Genomic DNA, 21,559 nt, shown 5'->3' with positions numbered 1-21,559 from the left:
AATAAATATAGATTTTTTTGAACAATCGCTTTAATCCCTTGTTTTTTGCTTAAATCCTAATTGTGATCCGACAACACGAAGTTTTTATCTTTAATTTTGAGGCAGACATTATCAAATTTACAGATACGTTCAAAATTTGTCTATGTACTTATTTAATACAATCGACGAAAGTATTTATATTTGTGGTAAATACAGTTCCTTGCTAATATATATATATTTTTCTATATATGTATAATGGCTACATATATATGTATTATAATAATATATATTAATTTACAAATATTTTAAGCCTCATATAACATTTTGCCTGTACCTCGATTTTCTCGGTTTAAGGTGGTAAACGTTTGTAAATCGAACACGTTTAATTTCATACATTTCTGCGCTGGTGATTAAGTTTTTCTATAAACAACAGACAAGTGCCCAACAGAGAAGCATAAGTCTGCTTTTTTAACACGACAAATTAGCCATTCTTTATTTCATCCGCTTCCATGGGCACAGGGTAACTGAGATATCGTAGGTCTTTCAGCATATGGAGCAGCATCGTCGTCTTGTGTTGTAATACAATTATACGGTAATATCTGCCACTGTGTGTCGAGTGGACTGGGCCGTGCGTTATAGTTGTCAAGGATCTTCACATATGGTGGCAAATTGCCATCCTAGCTGCAGCCGGCTGATGATTTAAAAGTTAAATTTATTTTTGAATAAACTTTAGTCAACTTTGTTGAAGAGAGGAGAAGAAGATACGAAACAAGAGTCCTTGTATTGTGTAACAGCGGCAGGCGCGTGGCGTGTGCAACTTTTCCATTCAACTGCCGAGTGCTCGCACAATTCAACAAAACTTGGCGGAATTCTTGGAGGTTGTTTGAAAATTCGCAAAAAATAACCAGGTAATTGATGCTGCCGTCACAAGTGAAGCCCCGCCAACAAATGTCTATTGCTGTTGATGTACATATGGTGCATAACTTGAGAATTGTGTGCCAACTTCGTCTCCTGGGTGGAGGATGCGGCCGTGAATATTTTACAAATTAATTGCGCGCACGTTATGAAACCTCTCAACGTTTATGCATTCAATTAGGCAGCTGTCTATCGGGCTGAGGATCATTGGGAGCTAATACTGTTGTATAAGCACGAGTGCATTACGTTCGAAAGTTTGTGAAGCAGCATGGCGCAATCCGTGTGGCAGGAAGTGCTCCTGGCTAAGACATAAACAAACGGCCAGTGCAGGCCGCTCCAGTTGCAGTTGCAGTTCGAGCAGAGGAAATTTCTTGCCATAAATTCACTAAAAGCTTTCGCAACGAAAATTTGTTGCTGCCTTCCGCTGACAACATGGCTCACCTGGCAGGAGCCACAGGAGTCTCCATTTGCTCTCACCTCTCCCCCTGCCTTTTGTCAGCCGGCAGCTCGTTTCTCTCTCAAGGCTGGCTGCAGCCAAAGCAAAATTTACGCCTCTGCCTTCATTATTATTGCACTTTGCCCCAAACAACGTTGTTGTTTTTCTTGTGGCTGCTGTTTTTGTTGCCGTTGTTGTTGCGCCGGTTGTTGGCGGCTGCGGTTGGCTTTCGCTACCGCAGACAATTTGGCAAACGTGCAAACCAAGTTTCTAAATAAAAGTGCAAACTAAATGAGCATTTAGTGTGCGCGCATCGTAAATTCCTGTTGAAATATTTCTGTCGTCTTACAATTTAGCTGGCATACCCGCGGCTCAAGTTCCACTTCGAGATGCGCTCGTTTTAAAGCATTAAATGTATGTGCTGTACCATGCGGCGTATGCGTTATGTGCTCAGTTTACACTTATTAAGCAACTCTCTCTGTTTGCCTATGTGTCTGAGTGGGCTGATGAGGTGTAGGCTGTGTATGTGCTCGGGAGTCTTTGACAAAGTTAAGGCCGCCTCATGACGTTGGGCATAATAAAATGGTTTAATGAGGCGTCGCTGCCAGCCAGCGCCTGCCGTGCACCTTTTATGTGTCTGGCATTAGTCGTTTGCCTGGACCTGGACAAAAACGGCTGCTGGTCGGATACAGACAAACACACACACACACACACATGGACAGAGGCACACACATCAACTGCCACACTTGCTGTCAACACAGTCGCACATGACTTCATTAGTGTAATGAAAACAGGCAAAAAATGTCAAGGTTGCTTTCAGGCCGCATCGTGCGAATTGTCGCCGTCAATGTTTGTCCATTTGCGAGAGCTTACTGCGACAGCCGACTGCCAAAAGGTTAACACTTGCAAAATGGCTGACGTGGACGTGCCGCATTCTCGTTTTGAATAACAAATTTAATTAGAATTAATACATAAGAACTAGAGCCGAGCAAATCTAAACATTACCCCTGCCCACCTTTCCAAACTTGGGCCGGTCTAAGCATACACAAGTTCTAGTGCTATGCATGAAAATACCATTCACATATACGAGTGTATTATACACATCACATCAGGCAATTACTATTTCTTTGGCTCCTTTTTCTGAGAATTCAGGCATCCTACAAAGCTGAAACTCTAGCATTCGTGTTGTCAAGGCAATGGCTTTCTAGAAAAAGTTCCTATAATATATTTAACCCGCAGTTTACTAATTAGAAGCTAGATATAAAATGACTAGCGCCTATTCCTCGGCCCTGGCCGTGCCTAGTTTTTATACACTGAGCCCGTTGAAAATGGGTAAAAAATTAAATAGATTTCTGCAAATGTACATAAATGCGAAAGGAAGTATCTCCGAAAGTATATTTTTGCTTAATCAGGACGATGAACAGAGTCGGTCTGGCTATGTCTATTTGGCTATCCATTCATTAACGCGTCGAACTCTGAAAAACTAATATGTGCTCCAATAGATCCTCCAATCATAGATAAATTGCACCTTTTGCTGAAATCGATAAAAATCCATGTAGAAATCCTGCGTTTTTAGCATATCTTAGAGCTTATAAGAGCTAGAGACACCAAATTTGGTATGTAGACACTTACATAGTATACGCATACCCAGAAATGGGCATTCTTTTAAAATGTTAATATGTATTTTTAGTTGGACTGACAAGGGAAGAATGTCTACATTTCGAAGGAAGCTGGGTATAGGGTATCTCCTAGTTGGACAGTCCAAATTTACAAACAATATAAAACGATTTCGAGATGTTGCAAGAACTTGTGTATTGATTCTTGCCACATGCTCTACAATTTATTGTAGCCGCAAACTTTTTTGGATCATTTTCAAAAAGTCTGCTGAGCATTGCACAAAAATCATAATATAATAGTTTAAATGGATTAAGACCCAAAAAAAATGTAAAGTGTTTAAATTGAATGTAATTGAGAACACCAATTTTTTTTAAATATTTTGCGTATTTTTTGGCTCTTTTCCAGACAATTTAAAAACACGGAAGATTTCCTGTGCTTTTTTATTTGATCACTAATATATATGTTACATACATATATATATATATATCGACATATATCGTGCAGTACTTTCTGGACGAGTTGTCCGGGCTTTAAATCAATTTTCAAGCGAGCAGAACGTTAAAAATTATGAAAATTAAATTAAACGCCGCATAATTTTTGTTAATTTGTTCGTTAATTTAATAATACGTGAGTGCTGCATGTAGCCACAGAAGCGCATATTAAAGTTGACTATATATATATTTGCTTAAATATATATATACATGTATATGGGCCAGATTCTCTCTAGGGTGGCGGGGGCGCGAAGTCCATTGCAATTTAACGCGCGATGGCCACGGATATCCGTTTAATGGCCATGAATACATAAATATTAAAAATGTATTTGTTTATTACACACAGACATACCAGAAACACACACAACACACACGCACGCACACACACACACTCGCACACCCATGCAGAAGTCAGCTTACATGCCTTTATGAGAATTTATTTACCTTTGCAAATAAAATATATGGCCAGTTTTTTTTAACGGAAAGCAATTTAAACAATACCCAAGAGTATTTATAATAAGCGCAATAAAAATCAGTAATAAAAAAACTATCTGTGCAAGTTGTGAAGAGATTGGCTTTTATAACAGCCTGCGTGCATGGGTGTGTGTGCGCGTGTGTGCGTGTGTGTGTGTGAGTACTTCCGTTTTCCTGTGGCTTGTTAAAAATAATTTAATTTTATTGTATTTCAATTATTGTTTGCTTTGTTTGCTTTAATGGAGCAAGCACTAACAGTAGCAAAAATCAATTTTGTATTTTAGAAGAGAGCTCGCAACCAAAATAGGTCCAGAGAGAAAGTGCCTGGACAGAAACTCTGCACTCTGACACTTACATATTCCAGTTCGAGTAAATTAAAAATGCCATTGGGCAGTTGAGATATAGCCATTAGATGGGGTCAAGGAACATCTGCATGTGCTCCAGTTACACAAAGTGCTTAATCAAGCTGAAAAGAAGAGCACTTGAAAAAGAAATAACACGTATCCACACACACACACACACACACACACACAGCACTCAATGGTGTGGACAAAGTAAAGTGAAGTAGTTTAAAATTAAAAAGGACACATAATCTTGTTAGAGCAATGCCGCGCGTACATTCGCCTAAGTGAAATTCTAACGGACAGGCGAATGAGCATTGGGATTAGCAGGCGGATAAAAGCTCCTGCAGGACTATAGTCGATTCAGAGGGTGTTTTCATTTGATTTGGCTGTCCACATGTCCACATGTTTGCTGCATACATGCATGCATGCCCAATATGCATCCTCGAGTGTGTGTAAATGTATTTGCGTCTGTTTCTGCTCAACGCAGCGCACAAGAAGTGCAATTATGTGCATAAAATGGAAAATGAAGCAAGAAAGTGGAGCAATTGCTGCAACGTATGTAGAAATTAAGAAAAATAAAGGCCGAGTAGAAAAAGGGCATTGGACAGCGACATTACTGATTGCTGGATATGGTCGGTTTTACGACAATAGCAATTGTAACCCACATTGGCTGGCAATTAGCAAAATTACATGCCTTATAATGTGACAACTGGCAATACGAATAGTGTTAAAGATCTTAATATAAACACTGTCAGGGAAAAAAGTTTACGCACCCAGTAATTTAATTTACCTTTGTGATATTCTAACATATTTGTTTGATTTGCAGAAAAGTTATACTCGTTTTTGACTTTATTACAGGGAAAAGAATATATTTTCAAAAAAGAAATGTAATTTAAATACGTCTTTATATAAAAAACAAAACTATCATATTAAGACATAGGTAAGTAAATCTCATTAAGTCCTTATTGATCTTTTTAAACATTGGAAAGTCAAATGTGCTTCGTTTAATTCGTAATATTCTTGGCATTTTTAAGATTTCTTAACTAAGGTAGAATAAGAGAGACAGAAAGAGCATGCCACGCCCCCTGCCACTTTCGCTAATAAACGAAATAATGAACTCTGAGTGGTCTTCTTATTATAGCCACGCCCACTAGTGCCCCACGAATCAGCACAATGTAACAACCACTGAGGGTCAACAAGCTGTATAAGAGGTCTTAAGAAACCATTCGGAGCTTTTGTAATACTAGGATTAGTATATCTGAAAGACTAAACAATTAAATATAAATATAATAGAAAGTAATCGTGGAGTGTGGCTTAACTTATTTGATTCAGTGTACGTTACCTTTCTGGTATATCAAACTGCTGCAATTGTATAATTGCTCAAACGCAACTCTTTAATCAGCCAATGCGGCGTATGTGTAATATTGCTAATTAAAAGAGAGCAACCGACATTTGAAGAGCTTAGTCAGTGGACGGCAAAGTCTCGTTGGTGTCTGGCATGGAGGGTCAACTGCTGGCCACAGCGCGTCCCTATCTGCAGTTCTTTTCGCTGATCACGCTGATGCCACCGCCCAGCAGCTATGGAAGGGATTCCGACCTTTGTCAGAGGCGGCTTTTGATATTCGCCTTTGGCTGCTACAGTTGTGGCGTCCTTCTGCTGGGCATGTATGTGACCTATGTGAACATAATAACGCTTAACTTCGAAATACGCATATTGGAGGTCGAGGATTTCACAAGTGCCCTGGGCATGGTGCAGAAGATCTTCTACACAATCCTGCTGGCCATCATACATGTCAACATGCTGCTCTATTTTCGAAGACTGGGTCACATTTATATGACTATAGCTGCACTGGAGCTGGACTTGGATGATGCCTCCCAGTGCTTTGGTGGGCTAGTGAAGCATACCAGATTTCGTCAACGCTTGGCTCTTGTCATCGGACTTTGGATTATGTTTCTGCTCATTGCTTTTCCCATCATTACGGTTCCAGTAATGACGGAGTACATGAGCTGGTGCGACAAGATTCTCACCGAGTTTTTATTACTGGTGCTGCAATTGAAAGGTGTGGAGTATGTTTTGTTTGTGGTCTTAGTGCAGGAACTGCTGCTGCGTTTGCGCCACATGCTTATCTACCTGCAGCAGGAGTTGACCGACTGCAATCAGCGCGACCTGCTCCAAGCCCTGTGCATGGCACTCCTTCGCAACAAACAGCTGATGGCGCGTGTTTGGAAGCTGGTCGGCGAACTGGAGACATACTACCTGCTGCCTATGTTATGCCTGTTCCTGTACAATGGACTGGCCATGCTCCACATCGTCAATTGGGCTTACATACAGGCGTTTAATCCGAGCGATTGTAGCAATTGTCGTTTCTGTAAGTGTACAGGATATAATTTATACATTCAATTTATCTATCAATATCTCTGTCGATTCCAGTGCGCGTTGGCAACTTGATGCTTCTGCTTATCAATCTTTTGATACCCTGCTGGCTTACCCAAAACTGCATCGGCACAGTAAATAAAAAATTAGTCAGTTTAAATACCCTTGCAGATAGTATTTAAATTTTACAATTAAATTTTTTAAATTCTTAAGTAGCTCAAACCATATGCCGCGTCCGTTTGCCCATCTTTCTGCTTCTATGCAAACAGATCTGTCAGATCTCTCTTTCTAGCCGGATTTGATTATTATATCATATAGGTTCCATAGATATATAGAATCGCTAGAAAACCAAATTCTTGCATGAAAAACATTTTCATTTTCGAGATAAGCAAACAATATCATACTTCGGACTTTTTAATCATAGAGTTCTGTAGTTTTCCTATCTGTCGAAAACTTAGTTTTTTATATAAAAAAGTTTTGTTTTATGCTATCTTTCCCCAGCACAGCAGTTATGAGCTTTTCAATGATCCAGCAAAACCAAAATCCACGTAGGTTAATATTCGATTGAATCTTATTAATATTCTATATAAATCTTCTCTATATCGGACCAATATATCATATGATTCATCTTTTGAGAATTGAATTCTATAAAGCTTAGATCGACTTTTAATATTGTACACTGACATATGTCTGCAAGGGTATTCAAAATTTGGCTGCCCGGTAACAGTTATATTTATTTTTCTTTGGACAATAACGCTTTTGTTATTACAGTACAACAGCTTTAAACGCATTATTCACAATATTCGCTGCGGTAAGTTTAATCCGCCGTTGCTTAGCAATGGCCTGCGGGAATATGCTTTGCAATTGGAACATTTAAAGCTGCGCTTTACTTGCGGCAATTTCTTTGAAATTAATCTAAAATGCTTTGGCAGTGTAAGCTAAACACAAACCATCTCTTAATCGTTTAAGTAATATATATTCTACTATGCCTTGCAGATGGTGGTCACTATTGTCAGCTTTACCATTATTTTGATACAGTTCAAGCTGCAGGGCATTGCCGATGCAAAGAGGTAGATTATGCAGAAAAGCCAGCCAAAAGCTCACTGAAAGCCATGCTGGAATTAACAGTCTGTTAGCTTAACATTGTAGAGTTGGCGCCAAATGCTGTTATTTGAAATTGTTTAAATATATATATATATATACGAATTTATTGTAACATTTAGACTATATTATTGTTTCCGTAATTGCAATCGAGCAACTTTAACGATCAATTCTCATTAGGGTAAAGTGTTTATTCTAAGCCTTATATAATTAACATTTAATGTTTTTGCGGTTAGTTGTACTCATAATTAGTGTATTGTAATTGCGACGATCAGCTTATGGTTACTTAGAAACTATATATTGCTTATCACCTACTGCTAAACATCTGCCTACCCATGACCCATCAGTGTTCAATTATTTTTATATCTAGCTTACGGTTAACAAATACAGGTTTTAATTGGATATTTATATTCTCGTGAAATGTTCAGTTACGTACTTTGTTTGGATTTAGATTTTTGTCATATAACTTTCATTAGATAATCACAGACTGAATAACTGGAATAACTTATGGAAGTTCCACATACACACAATACAAGTATAAAATATTTAACTAGAGCAAAAAATTAGCTATTTTAAAATACACCACATATCAATTTCTGGCGCAAGCTGTTTGTAAACAAACCAACAAAACGTATTAATAAATCTCAACCATTGGGAAGTCAATATGTGCACGTATTTATATACAATACAAGAATGCCATTGGCAGTTAGATTTACAATCGGTTTAAGGTAAAGCTCTATACAGTGATTATAAATGTTTATACAGTTATGTATGTATATATTACAATTGGTATAAAAGTAATAACATATTGGAAGGACACTGGTGGTCTTATATACATACATAAATAGTACAAACATGGTCTTATATATAGATACATAATTGAGCTTACATTCTATGGATTACTTGGGCTAGCTACTTAAAACAGGTCCATGTTGTCGTTCATATAGCTAAGCAGATAATACAAATAAATAAATAGACACACTGTAGGCAGGAGATAATTCAGCAGTAGGTTAACTATTATCCCGTCCCGTGCTTTCCGTTCTCGAACAGGCCCTTCTTGAAAAAAGACGACAGCTGAACAAGCGAGGCACGCGTGAGGCCAGGCCCCCCGGGTCCATCATAAATTGGACACTGTGGAATTTTCGAGCAAACGACGAACAGGCGACGCAAATAGAGCTCCAGCAAACGGCGACGATGCTTTGCCACCGGCTCACTGTTTGAGGCAAAGAGTTCCCGGCGTGGGAAAGGCAATGCAGAGATCTACAATGATTGGTTGATCAACATATAAATATTTAACCATGCCAGACGACTCACCTTGGCACCATAGCAGTGCTTCATGCACAAGTGCAGCTCACGAAAGCGACTGTATCGACGCAAAATGTTTAGCTTGCCATCGGGCAACGCAATTCGAACCTCGTACTCGTAGTGCGTCTGCTTGCCAGCTCCACGAATCACAAAACTTGGTATGGTAATGAAATGCTCGCCTTCAGCTGTGAAAATAAAATTAAGCTTAACTAGTTTAGAAATTTGTGTTACACATAAGCAAATACGTACGAAATTCCCTCATGGATGGGCACGATCTTGTCATGCTGGGCGAATAGATTTGCGAGGTTGACTCCTCCATGCTGGTTGGACTCATCGCACTGGAGCGCATTATAGAGCTGGCCAGCTCATACTGCCTTTCCATGCCAGCACGCTCCTCCGCACAGCACTGCGCATGAGATTCAAGATCCTGCACCGTTTGCAGCATTTCCTGCTCCATCTGAATGTAGCTTCGTTGAAGATCCTGCAGAACAGCAATTTGCTCATCAAGCTGTACTTTATTAAGATCTGTTTCAAGATTTTTCATAATTAAAGCCTTCTGAGCGGCAATTTTGCGACGCTGCGCATGCAATGGGCAGTAGGCGCGCGTCATGCCCGAGTTGCGTCCCAGCTCACAAGAGGAACAGGAGCCCGTCTCCTCGTCGCTGGTGCGCGTGGTCTGCCTATAATTGCCGCCAGCACCATTTTGTACCAGCGCCTGATTCCGACTATCCAGGCATACGCCGCTGTCGCTCATGATGGCCTGCGAGCCGGGCGCCATTGAAGTGCTGCCACTGCCACTGCTGGGACCGGCAGTGCAGGTGCGCGATGTATCCTCGCTGCTGCCTGAGAAGTCATCCTTGCGCGTATCCTCAGCCTCGTCTTCTGCCTCGCACGAGAAATTGCTCAGCGGCGACTGCTGACCCTCTGTTATGGTAGGCGATGACAGCAGCGAGAAATCCGAGTGTGCCGTATGAAAGGTATCACAGGTTTCATATGTGTCCGATTTGGACACCTCGTCCATATCATTTGCACTTGACATCTGCAATTGCATGCCCTGTTTTTTGACCCTCATCGCCTGGGACTCCTTCTCGCTTTCAGCACGCTCCTGGCGCAAGCGCTCTAATTGCGCCTGTATTTCCAGCATGGTCTCATCAACTTTGGCTATTTTAGTTGTGCTGGCATTGAGTATGCGCTCCTTTTCGGCTATTTGCTCGTCCAGCCTGCGTATCTCCTCATTCTGCAAGGCATATTTATTGAAGTTAATAAAGTGACAATTATTTGTTTAAAGTTCAAACTTACATTTCTTCGTACCGTATCCCTGATAAACTGCGCTGCAAACAAATCTAGCGAGTCGGAGACGTGCAGCAGCAGCTCGTCATTTAGCGGAGTGCCCTCTTCAATCTTTACACCCATCTGTAATGGATTATTAACGATAGAAGTAAGCCAAGCATAAGCCTCGATCTGCTACTTAATAGTCTTAACTCTAAGCAAATCATATCAAAGCAAAAACCAAACAAACCTCGTCAAGTTTGCCACAATCGTGCAGCTCCTGCAATTCTTTGGCTACATACTCTGAGAAATCGCATTTCTTTGAGTCGAGCTGCGTTTGAAACGCTGATATTTGTCTACACACAATGTCGATCTAAAATGAAAATTTAACATACGAAAAACCATAAAAAATAACAAAAATAATAATGCAAACAAGAAGAATTTACATAACAAGCACGTGCCAAATAAAAGATTGGTAGCTTTACATGCAGTTTGCTGAATCAGATGGACGCACCTGAACTTTTTCGTTATTCTTTTCCCACAGCAGCATATCCTTGCGGGCAAGCAGCTCCTGTTCACGGCATTTCAATAACTGCATGCCATCCCTTTTCTCCAGCTCGAGGCGCTTCAGTTCCTCGGTTAGCTTTCGCACCTTCGTCTTGTATTGGTCGTGCATCTGAACGCGCTCCTGTAAATAGCATAGTGAAATTTGAGTGAACAACAAAAGCCATATGTCAATATTTACTGACCACATTCAGCTGCTTGAGTGCATTCTCAATGGTATCAAGTATTTTGCGGTTTTCATCCTGCAGTTCGGGATCGTCGCGGGACGTGGGGCGCTGTGGATAATACTGGCGATCGGATCGTTTATAGGGTGACGAGGTGCTGCCTGTCATGGCATCTTCGTCCAAGTAGTTGCTGCATGTGAGCAGGTTCTCCCGCGATGAGGTTATCAAAGACAGACGCGACATATCCAATTGCGAACGATGCAAGTCTTTGCGCAGCTTTTCTGCCTCGGTGGGATTGTTGAAGCGAAAAATGTTGGTGCGCCCCAGCAATATGATGTCACCCTGCGAGATCTGCTTAGGCTCGTCTATGAGATGTGCATTCACCCAGCACTGGGCCTGCGGGCAGGGATGCAGCGTGGCAACGCCACCCTTGAGAATAATGCTGCAGTGCTGCGGTCGTATGCCATCGCCCACCAGCTCAATGTGCTGCGCCAGCTCCGCATCCTCAGTGCCAATGCGCGTTTCGCCCTCCTTTAAGCTGTAGAGTGTGACGCCGGTCGTTACATCATTGTGTATGCCAATTAAATGGGGTATTTCCGAGTCGAGGACAACGCCCACGCCAGATTTGCGCAAGCCCAGACTCTTTTGTTCCTGCAATATAGACTGGGCCACCTTCCATTTCTCTGTCCACTCTTCGGTAAGCACTTTTTCCTGCGCCTCCATCTTTTGCAGATCGGCCAGCACTTTAAGCGAGGGCTGCAATGAGTGCTAATAGGGCGCAGAAAGCAATATTTTAATATTTAAACATATTTTAATATTTAATATTTGAACAACTTACAATATCGCCCGTCAGCATGGATTTCAGCTTGTTGATTTCCTCGCGCAGCTCACGTATTAGCTTCACATTGGGATCCTCATTAACTGTGGGCTTGTTGATGATGTTCTTGGCGCGATTCGCGTATCGCAGTGTGCTCAGCGTTTCGCTGTAATTGCAGTCGGCCGGCGACAGCGCCGCTATCATGATTGTCTTGCTGTTGCCGCCCAGACTATCCTTGAGCAGCCAGGTGAGTGTGGAGTCGCGATAGGGAATGTACAGCACGCGCTTTGTGCTGCCGTTCGGTGTGGTGGCCAGTGAGGACGCACTATGTGCGCTGCCAGCGCTCGCTTGTTCCGCCAATGCTGAGATGACACTGCCCAGCGTCACAAGCGATTTATTGATGTGAGCGCCCTCTTTCAGGCGTTGACCCGTTGCGCCCGTTGCATTGGCGCGCTCACTGCAACAAAAGAGAGTTGGTAATAACGATAGTTTGTCAAGGCACAACTTCATGCTCCACTAACTCACCTGCCAGCCAAGTCGACCAGGTGAATTTTGGAAACTGTTTCGCTTGGCATGTCATTCATGAAGACGGCCTGCACAAACGTAATCGTGAAGATGGCGTGACTGCGACTGCTCGTGTCATTCATGTTGGTGCTGGCCGTGGTACGGTGCGCATTTCCTCGCGCAATGCACTCCTGTAAAAGATCATCCGGTTTAAGGCCAAGTCTCGTGCGTTTCCCAAGTCAAATGCCAACACTTACCTGTATCTCTTCAAAGTCAGAGACCGCATGCTGCGACAAGTTCTCCACGTATGTGCCCAAGCTGCTATTGTTGCGCACGCGCAGCGCATGTCCTGTGCTCTGTGGCGCCAGCAGATCTTTCACCTGCTCGTTATAAATCTCCAGATAGCTGGCGTGCGTACGATATCCTGTGCCCGACTCCTGGCCCACGCGCATGCGCGTGAAGAGCTCCTCGCAAATGCGCGGTATCAGGCCCGGATTGTTCGGCGTGCCCATCATTGTGAACGTCTTGCCCGAGCCCGTCTGTCCATAGGCAAAGACGCAGGCATTGTAACCTGTCAAGAGACGAAAAGCCCGTGAATGCCAATTAAAAAAGGTAAGAGGTTGCAGCTCAAACGTTGCATCGCTGCTTGCCAACCAAATTGTTGCATGCAATTGCCACACTTGACGAGCATTGGCTAACACATGAGTAGCACGGCGAACCGTGACTAATGTCTGGCATGTTGATTACGATTACGTTTGGAGTTTTGGTTTTAAGAGTATACCATATAATATAAATGAAATATGAAGCAGCATGGTTGGGTAGAGGAGCTAAATCGAAATGGACTTAAATAAATATTCTCCCTCAATGAACATAAATATATTTTAAAAGACAAATTTGTATGTGATTAATTTATTTGAATTTTAAATTCATTGTAAAAATATAATTTAGATAAATTATAAACACAACATTTTTGCATCCTATTTAAGGTAAAGCATAAGTAGCCAAATATGCATAAGATTAAATTATTAAATGCATTGTAAAAATTTAATTTAATTAATAATGTTTTTTCGTTATAATTAAATTTCACAAACACAGTTTTTTTATCCCATAAAGAACCTATATACATTTTAAGCAAAGAATAAATAGTTAGAAGTCTATAAGATAAATTATTTATAATAAAATCTTTTTTAAAATGTTTATACATTATAAATATATCACATTATAAATATATCACATCACATATATTCAATGCCTTGCAATCAAAGGAGGAAAGCAGATTAAATTCAATTATATTAATTGATGGAAAAGGGAGACAGAGAGAGGAGTAGGAAGAATGAATGGCATATCACCAATGACCATGAAATAGTTTTTTATATAATAAGTTTATAATATATCTTTAGTGGGTGGGTCTAAATGAAACGTTCGTTGTTCAACTAAACAACGTGCCGAAATCCCATACGAATCCTATGCATTTAATAGATGTGGTGATTAGTAGCCATTGCTATATAAAGTTGATCTGACTATATACGATATATATATATACAAAGACTATATAAACGTGAAAGAAAGGCTATCTTCGGCACGCCGAAGATCTAATACCCTTGCAGACCCAACCTTTTTATAATGCTTATAGTGCTTTGCCCGCATCTAAGAAGCACATGGAAAATAGTTAATGCCGAGTTTGGGCAAGATATCTTGACAAACAAAATGTTTTTTCATACAAAAACTAAATTTTCGACCGATCGTTCCTATGGCAGCTATATGATATAGTGGTCCGATCCAGCTGGTTTTCACATATGAGCTGCGTGCAACAGAAAGAGGGACTTCTGCAAAATTTCATTAATATAGCTTTAAAACTGAGAGACTAGTTCGCATAGAAACAGACAGACGGACAGACGGACATGGCTCTATCGACTCGGCTGTTGATGCTGATCAAGAATATATATACTTTATGGGGTCGGAGATGTCTCCTTCTATGCGTTACACATTTCACGACAAAATTATAATACCCTCTGCAAGGGTATAAAAATGTTACTCTAAGAGTCTTATCAATCGGCGCGCTCACACAGACAGACAGATAAAGATAAACCCCTTCAGAGTCATGCCAATAATTTTACAAAACCTTTTAGAAATAATTAACTCTCCCACGAGAGTTGCTGACAATAAGATTCCCTGAACCCCGCGACACGCTGCCATCACAAAGATTCCAGCTTTCTTCCATTCTAAGGCTGCAGCTGAGCCCCTTCTTCCCTTGGCCCCACACAGCTTTGATAAGCTTCGAGACATGTTAAGAAACAGGTTACACGATATCGATATTTATCGATTTCATGATTTGATTGATTGATTAAGGGCAGACATACATAATTACATCGACTTGGCTATTGATGCTCAGTAAGAGTAGATATGGAATCGAAGATGCTTCCATTTGCCTGTTACAGCCGCTTGGGCTATACTATTATACCCTTTTCATGGGTAGAGGGTATAATAAAAATGGGCGTTAAATGTCAACATATATGTTTACTTTGTTTGGCTGTAATTTGAATTCGAATTATTCAATAACAATGTCTCAGCTAACGAAATGCAAACAAATAGGCAGCCCATACTTCCGGATATTTTGCATTACTAAACGAATGTGTAATGCACAAAGACTTGAAACAATTATTGTGGTTTCTGTACTAAACTAACTTCTAATCCCATTTATTTTCGTGGCGCTTAATCTGCAAATTATGATTATTTGTGAGAAAATCAGCTTCAATGGTAAGAAGTTATATAAACGATTATATATACATAGATCATGCAGCTTATTTAGATATTTGTGAGCAGGAGACAGGCTGCTCGGCCATTGCACACCTGTGTTTGGAAGGAGGAGCGATCCGAACGGGGCAAAACACTTTTACTGCAATTGCAGCTCAAGTGTCGGCTGACGGAGGCGACAGTTCAGTCCGCCCATTGGGCGGCGTTTAAACGCCTCAACAGCTTGTTGGGCTGCCGTCTAGCCAAGAGATGGGCCCCTTCGAAAGCGTCATCTGAGACCGCACAAGTGGTGCAACAGCCAACAGCCAACAGCCAACAACAGCAACAACAAAGACAATTGCACTGCCAAGTCATTGCCGCATTTAGCCAGTCAGCCACACGTTCAACGACTATTCAAAGTCAGGCTCTCGGCAAACCTAACAGCCCGCTAGGCAAGTGGACATCACTTGCAGTTTTTATGGCTACACTTGCATGGGGTATTATGCATTTGTCTAGAAATATGCAACGTACCAGGGGATTTCAATTGAGCCACTTTTATTTAGCTGTCAAATTGAGTAAAAAGGACTTAATTAAAAGTCTAAGCTTTGTTGGAATGTGCATGAATTCAGCACTTCTTTAAATGAAAACAAACCTAACAAACTTTTACTCAAAATGAATACCAATTAAATCTGAAAATAAGTGTGAAACTCAGTGTGAAATTAAGTGAGAATTTTATTTATAGCTTGAAAATCTGTAATTTAAATATGAACCCTCTTCTCTCTCTTTGTGGGATAATTTTAATGTGTTTTGACCTTTTCTTTTTTCTTTTTCTTTTTTCTTCAATCAATATGACTTGATAAGTGTACACTTATGTGAGCGCATTTTAGATATTGCTAGAGAAAAACAAAACAAACAAATCATATACTTCAATCTTTGAATATTTGTCTGAGCAAGAGTATTGAAGCGTCGGTAATTTAAAATCAACTCTGCCGTTTTTTGCATTTCGTTTTGACTATTTGCTATTTTATGAGCACATGGTTGACTCGTGTTCATGCAACTTTTGTCATTCGCAGTCGGCCAATCTTGGCCGGGTAATTTGATATTGAAAGCGTGCCAAGCGTCGGCAGCAACAACAACAAACGAATAAACGAACAAATAACAAACAATAACAATACGGGCAAAAACAGCTAAGTGCAGCAAACAGCTGTTCCATTCGGCTTGGCATTTTGTGCAGTTGCGTTTGCAGTTGCGTTGCAGTTGTGGGCGAAAGTTATTTTTCGGCTTTTGTTTTTTCGCCAGCAATAAAAGAAATTAGACTTCTGCCATGCTTGATGTCGAGTGAAAGCGCATAAAATATTACGCACTGATGGAACCGATAGCCAGGCGGCACGTGCTGCTCATGTCAACAATCAATCAATCTCCTGAAGGCGCCTCAAGTTTGTGCCCTGTGGCCGTAGAGTTCCAGCGTCAGCCCAAAATTTGCATGTTTATTGGGGCACAAACGAGTCGAATCGCGCAATAGCTTATTTTTAGACACGCGAAAATTCAAAGACCAACAAAAATGTAAACAAACGTGTGCAAGTGCCCAGCAAGTCGACAGTCCGTCTGTCTGACTGGCAAGAGCTTTTGGGCCAGCAAGAAAGCTAGCTGAAAGCCAAGCGATGTGTCACTTGGCAGCGAACCCAACACGGTGTGATGTCATCGGGGCGACTGCTCTTTGACCCGATTATGCAAAGAACTCACCTTCGTAGGCGCAATCGACCACATCGTTGCCCAGATCGCTGTACACCTGCTCCTGTGTGGCGAAATGTGAGTCCTCAGCATCGAATGACCAGTACGAATAGTCGAAGGTGAAATCGTGATAAGCCTCGCGACCTGCATCGCGTATGGACTGCAGCCGGGGTTTGAGCAGTCGCGTCTTCTTGCCCTCCATTTCCACAATCAGCTGGGCGTCCATATCGTTTTCGCTGCAAAGAAGAGCAGAGAATTGTGCGGGGCTTCAGTATGACAGTTCAATAAAAATACCCTGTAAATGACCTTGGCCCATCAATTTGACCAACTGACGTCGCACAGTTGGAAAAGTTGTCGTTTGTTGTGAGTTTGCCCCATTAGTTGCCCATTTGGTTGGCTTTTCGAGTCGAGCTGACCATAAAAATATTGCTATTTCTAATCGCTGTGCCTGATCTGAAAATGGTGAATGGCGCCGAGAACTGCTGAATAATGCCACGCCAACCAAATGCAGGTTTCAAAACAGTCACATGATTTCGCAGGCGGCAATTTACAAATAACAATTCCGGTTTTGTTAAATGAAAACTGCAAAACTTGAATAATAATAAGAAAAAAAAAGAAAAATAGAAAAGCCGTTGACCAGCGGTCACATAGAACAACCGGTTCACTGCGACATCATCCTCGACATGGCTGGGGCAACATGCACCCACCGCAGTGGCAAGTGCCAGCGGCAACAAGAATCAAATGCCACCCGACTCAGAGACTTGCCCCTATGACTCAGTCAATGGCCCCGCAGATAGACAGACGCTGCGAGTATCTCTGTTCTTCATACACTTGTGTAGGGTATTTAAGAATCGTCGTGCAATTAGTCAAATCTGAATGGAGAAATCTGCGACCTAATGTGGCATAGGTGGGCAGGTCTACTCTGACCAAAATGTAAACAATTCCATGCACACTGTAAACAACCTTTGTTTATATTCAAAGCCATTTTAGTTCTCATGATATTTGTTTGAACTAAGAAAAAACAATAATTGAGTGAAAAACTTTAGTATTTTTAGACTTCTTGGAAGATAATTGAAAAACAATTTGTTTAAATTGAGCAGAAAGCATACAAAAATAACGAAAGGATGGCTGCAAGGGTATTCAGTAGTCGGCATCGCAAGCTACACTAGCTCGATTTAAGTCTGATTTTTTTTTGTATCTACATGCGTCTTGTGCCCATTTAAAGCAACAATTTTAGGTCATTCCTCTTTTCTTATGGGCTCATTGCGCATTGCTCGTGCCGCATTGTTGGTGGCATGTTTACGCTCCACTTTCAGTTGCAAGCATTTGATGCGAGTGGCTCTGAGTGGTTCTCGGTGCTCGGTTCCTCCGCTCATTGCCGTCGAGTGGTTTTAATTCTTTAATCTGTTGGTTTGTTGTCGAGCGCTTTGAGTCAGTCCCCTCCACTTTATCTGAATCTGTGGCGCTGATTTGTTCCTCAATTCGCAGCAAAGACAAACAAATTGACAAATGTATGTGCTGGCCCCTCGATTATGACCAAATATCTGACTCATGGCACATCGAAAATATGTGAATAAATCGCTAACAAAGTTCATAATGAATATGCAAGTTGTTGTTGATTTGCACTTGCGTGCAAAATGTATTCAATACACCCATATACACATGTATATATATATATATATATATATATGTGTACGATCGTGTATGCGAAAACCTGAAATACTAACGAGATTTTGATACAGTTTTGGAGTTGTATTAACACACATAACATATATACGTGCACTCAGGCATATGTATTTAAGCGCAATTACATTTGATGTTTGTTTTTGCCAAAGACGCGCTCTACCATGACTACAGTGAGAGAAACAATTGGGGTCAACAAATAGCTTAAGTTATGCCAAATTAAATACAATTGAATCTTCTTTTTTTTAAAGATATTAGATGATGTAACAGCTCTAAAGCAGCTGATTGAGGTGTCGATCTTTAGATCTATTTAACATTCTTAATGGACGATTAGCATAATTTCAATGTGAAGCACAGTGTTACCTCGTTAAAGAGAACACGCTGCACACTCCAGACGCTATTCTAATAATAAAAATTATATTTACTTCAATTGTACTTTAAGTTAGATAAAGTTTACTCCATAAAACAGAACAATTAAGCCTAGAATTATGGGTAGTCTTTCTTATAAAGTCATAAAAATATCTAACAAGACTCAAATTCAGAAAATAATTAACTCTCCAAAGTATGAGAACCTTTGCTCTACAGATTAAGTCTAAGCTTATAGCAGGTCAGGTTCAGTAAAAAATCTTTAGCATATGCTCACATACATATACACATGTATGTATAGTTAGAATACACAATTTGTATCCAATATTAAACCATATGATTCCAAATTAACAATCTCTTTTGTTATATTTGTATTTGTTTTTATTCGGGGTTTTCTTGCTAGTAGAAAGAGAAGATAAGATAAGTGGGACTGACTATCAAAATTGTTTGGGTAGTAAAATATTGCCTTGTATTTGCTTAGAACTAAATAAAATAGTCTGCATATTAGAATTATGCAAGCATATTAGAAATATATTGGTTCAGGTAGCCTTTAAAATAAACCAAAATAAGTACATCTCATTTAAGGAAAATTTCCATTTGCAAAGGTTTAAAAGTTTGCGGTCTATTTGAATACACAACAGTCCGAGTACATTTATTCTTTTTATTTGTATTTCCTGTTTTTGTTTTTTGTATTTTTCAATATAAACGTAACAAGGCATTTCTTTCCGTGTACACTCATGTAAATATGCGCTACAAATTTTGTTTTCACGCTAAACAAAACATCAAATATGCATATTTCTATATGCACATGACTGTGTGTGCGTGTGTGTGTGTGTGCGTGTGTGTGTGTGTGTGTGTGTGTGTGTGTGTGTGTGTGTGTGTGTAGCCGGCAGCAATTTAACAGTTTAACACAGAGCAGATGAAGACGGAAGATGACGTCACCCTGTGTGTGTGTGTGTGTGTGCTTGTGTGTGTGCGTGCAGCAGAGACTCCAGAGAACTCCAGAGTACTCTAGAGAGCTCTATGTCTATCTAATATTTGATCTTATGTAAACGCAATTACCACAATGAAAGTCATGAAAGCAAATAAATATAAATAAAAAAAAACAAACTTATTTCTACATGATATTTTGTTGTCTTTTGTTTTTTGTGTGTGAGATGAATGACATCATTATGAATGTTGCTTTGTTGCTTTGTTCTGCTGCCCGTTGCCAAAATCTTTCGCGTTTCATGCACGTTTAAGCCAAGTAACTGTGCCAGACGTAAGATAGACACACGCACACACACACACATACACACCATAAAAAATTTTGTTTAATGCGGTTTTAAGTAGCCGTTGGGCAAGTTTAGGCCAACGTTCTTTGCCAGCTTGCTTCCATTTTGTTGGCCAAAAACCAAAAAACAGATACAATTAAAAAAAAAAAACAACAATAAATTGGCACGTCAGCAGCGCAAATGTTTTGCAGTGAATGGTTTTTTTTTTCAGAAAAGGCTAGTAGATTTGAAGGGGATGCGCAACAGGCCAATCGAGGGGCGTTCACAATTGTAGCGTGTTATCAATTCCAATTGGAACGCATATACGTATACGAATTCCGATTCGAATGCAAAGGGCACTGCTTGTCGCACTTACCGTGAGTTGAAGGGGCGAACCCTTACGGCAACCTTGAGCGACGACATTTCGGTGGTTGCTTACGGCAGCTCTTCTTCTTACTGTTAATGTTGCTGTTGGAGTTGTTGTAGTTGTTATTGCTGCTGCTACTCCTTTGCTATGCACAGTTATGTTGAAAGTGATGGCGTGCGGGCGACGACGAAGCGCATGTACAGTACGTCTGGCTGTTTGGGTATTTAACTAAGTACCACGTAATTTTGATTGTGTTTGTTTCTTTTTTTTCCTGCACACACTTTGTTTTGTTGCAATATTTCTTGTTATGCTTCTTTTTGCTTCTTGTCTGTACATATGAATTTGCGCGTTTTTTGTATCGTTGTTGTTGTTGTTGCTGGCCTTGTTAGTTTGTTTTTGTTTTCGTTGTCTTATGCAGCGTTTCATGTTGCGCGCCGCAGACGGCAACAAGCACACCACATAATAGTTATATTAAAAACAATAATTGAACACTATTTGATTTACTTGCACCAATTCATTGTTTACGGCTGTCCACAGCAGCCGCAGCAGCAGCAGCAGCACAGACTTCACGGATGTGCGTGCTGTGTGCTCCTGCATATGGTGTCTGTATTGGTTGTTTATTCGGTTGCGTATGCTAATCTTAGTTTCACGTTTGATGCACTGATTATAAATATATCACATAATCAACACACCCGCGCGTGAGAACGCACGACACACAAATATTGCTTATTTTATTCCAATAGATTTTGTGTATTGTGCGCGTTCCGATATTGTTGCTTATGGAGTCTTCCTCTTACTGCAGAAAAGTTACAGTGTTGCACAATGTTAATGTTAGCACAGGCAACTGTTGTACTCAAAATGGGCATGTTATACGGCACTAGTATAATATAACGAAAAATACTGCTACTAAGCACTGTCAAAAGTGTTACTATATTATCATGAGTACAAAATTGAGAAAATTAGATAACCAAATTTCAATTAAATAAATGAAAGGTACGTTTTACGACTCTCGCTTATTTGTTGCTCTATGTGATGAAATTAATATAGTAAAAGTATTTTATATTTTACAGTT

At 40.4% G+C, this 21,559-nt stretch overlaps 2 protein-coding genes across 3 annotated transcripts; one reads left to right on the top strand and one right to left on the bottom strand.

The window, feature by feature from the left end:
• Nucleotides 1–5,604: 5,604 nt before the first annotated feature.
• On the top strand, nucleotides 5,605–7,766 carry LOC115764835 (putative gustatory receptor 98b). The gene is made up of 4 exons (XM_030708084.1): nucleotides 5,605–6,625; nucleotides 6,688–6,764; nucleotides 7,402–7,441; nucleotides 7,627–7,766. The coding sequence occupies exons 1-4, from the start codon at nucleotides 5,755–5,757 to the stop codon at nucleotides 7,764–7,766; spliced, it is 1,128 nt and encodes a 375-aa protein (XP_030563944.1). The 5' UTR covers nucleotides 5,605–5,754.
• An 896-nt stretch (nucleotides 7,767–8,662) lies between these two features.
• LOC115764664 (kinesin-like protein Klp98A) lies at nucleotides 8,663–21,259 on the bottom strand. Of its 2 annotated transcripts, XM_030707851.1 has the most exons (12): nucleotides 20,497–21,259; nucleotides 16,831–17,054; nucleotides 12,612–12,925; nucleotides 12,376–12,545; nucleotides 11,872–12,307; nucleotides 11,055–11,801; nucleotides 10,820–10,993; nucleotides 10,556–10,678; nucleotides 10,336–10,449; nucleotides 9,286–10,273; nucleotides 9,046–9,221; nucleotides 8,663–8,991 (listed from the first exon to the last, which is right to left on the bottom strand). In XM_030707851.1, exons 1-12 carry the CDS (start codon nucleotides 20,541–20,543, stop codon nucleotides 8,749–8,751), a joined length of 3,756 nt encoding a protein of 1,251 aa, XP_030563711.1. In that variant the 5' UTR covers nucleotides 20,544–21,259; the 3' UTR covers nucleotides 8,663–8,748. The 2 variants fall into 2 exon arrangements, with proteins under 2 accessions (XP_030563711.1, XP_030563712.1); XM_030707852.1 differs by lacking the exon at nucleotides 10,556–10,678.
• Between the last annotated feature and the right edge of the window lie 300 nt (nucleotides 21,260–21,559).

Source organism: Drosophila novamexicana, unplaced genomic scaffold (assembly GCF_003285875.2).
Source record: "Drosophila novamexicana strain 15010-1031.04,08,12 unplaced genomic scaffold, DnovRS2.1 tig00000870-arrow-arrow-pilon, whole genome shotgun sequence".
Taxonomy (NCBI): Eukaryota; Metazoa; Arthropoda; class Insecta; order Diptera; family Drosophilidae; genus Drosophila; species Drosophila novamexicana.
Note: the sequence above shows the minus strand (reverse complement) of the source record. Positions and strands in the feature narration are given on the sequence as shown.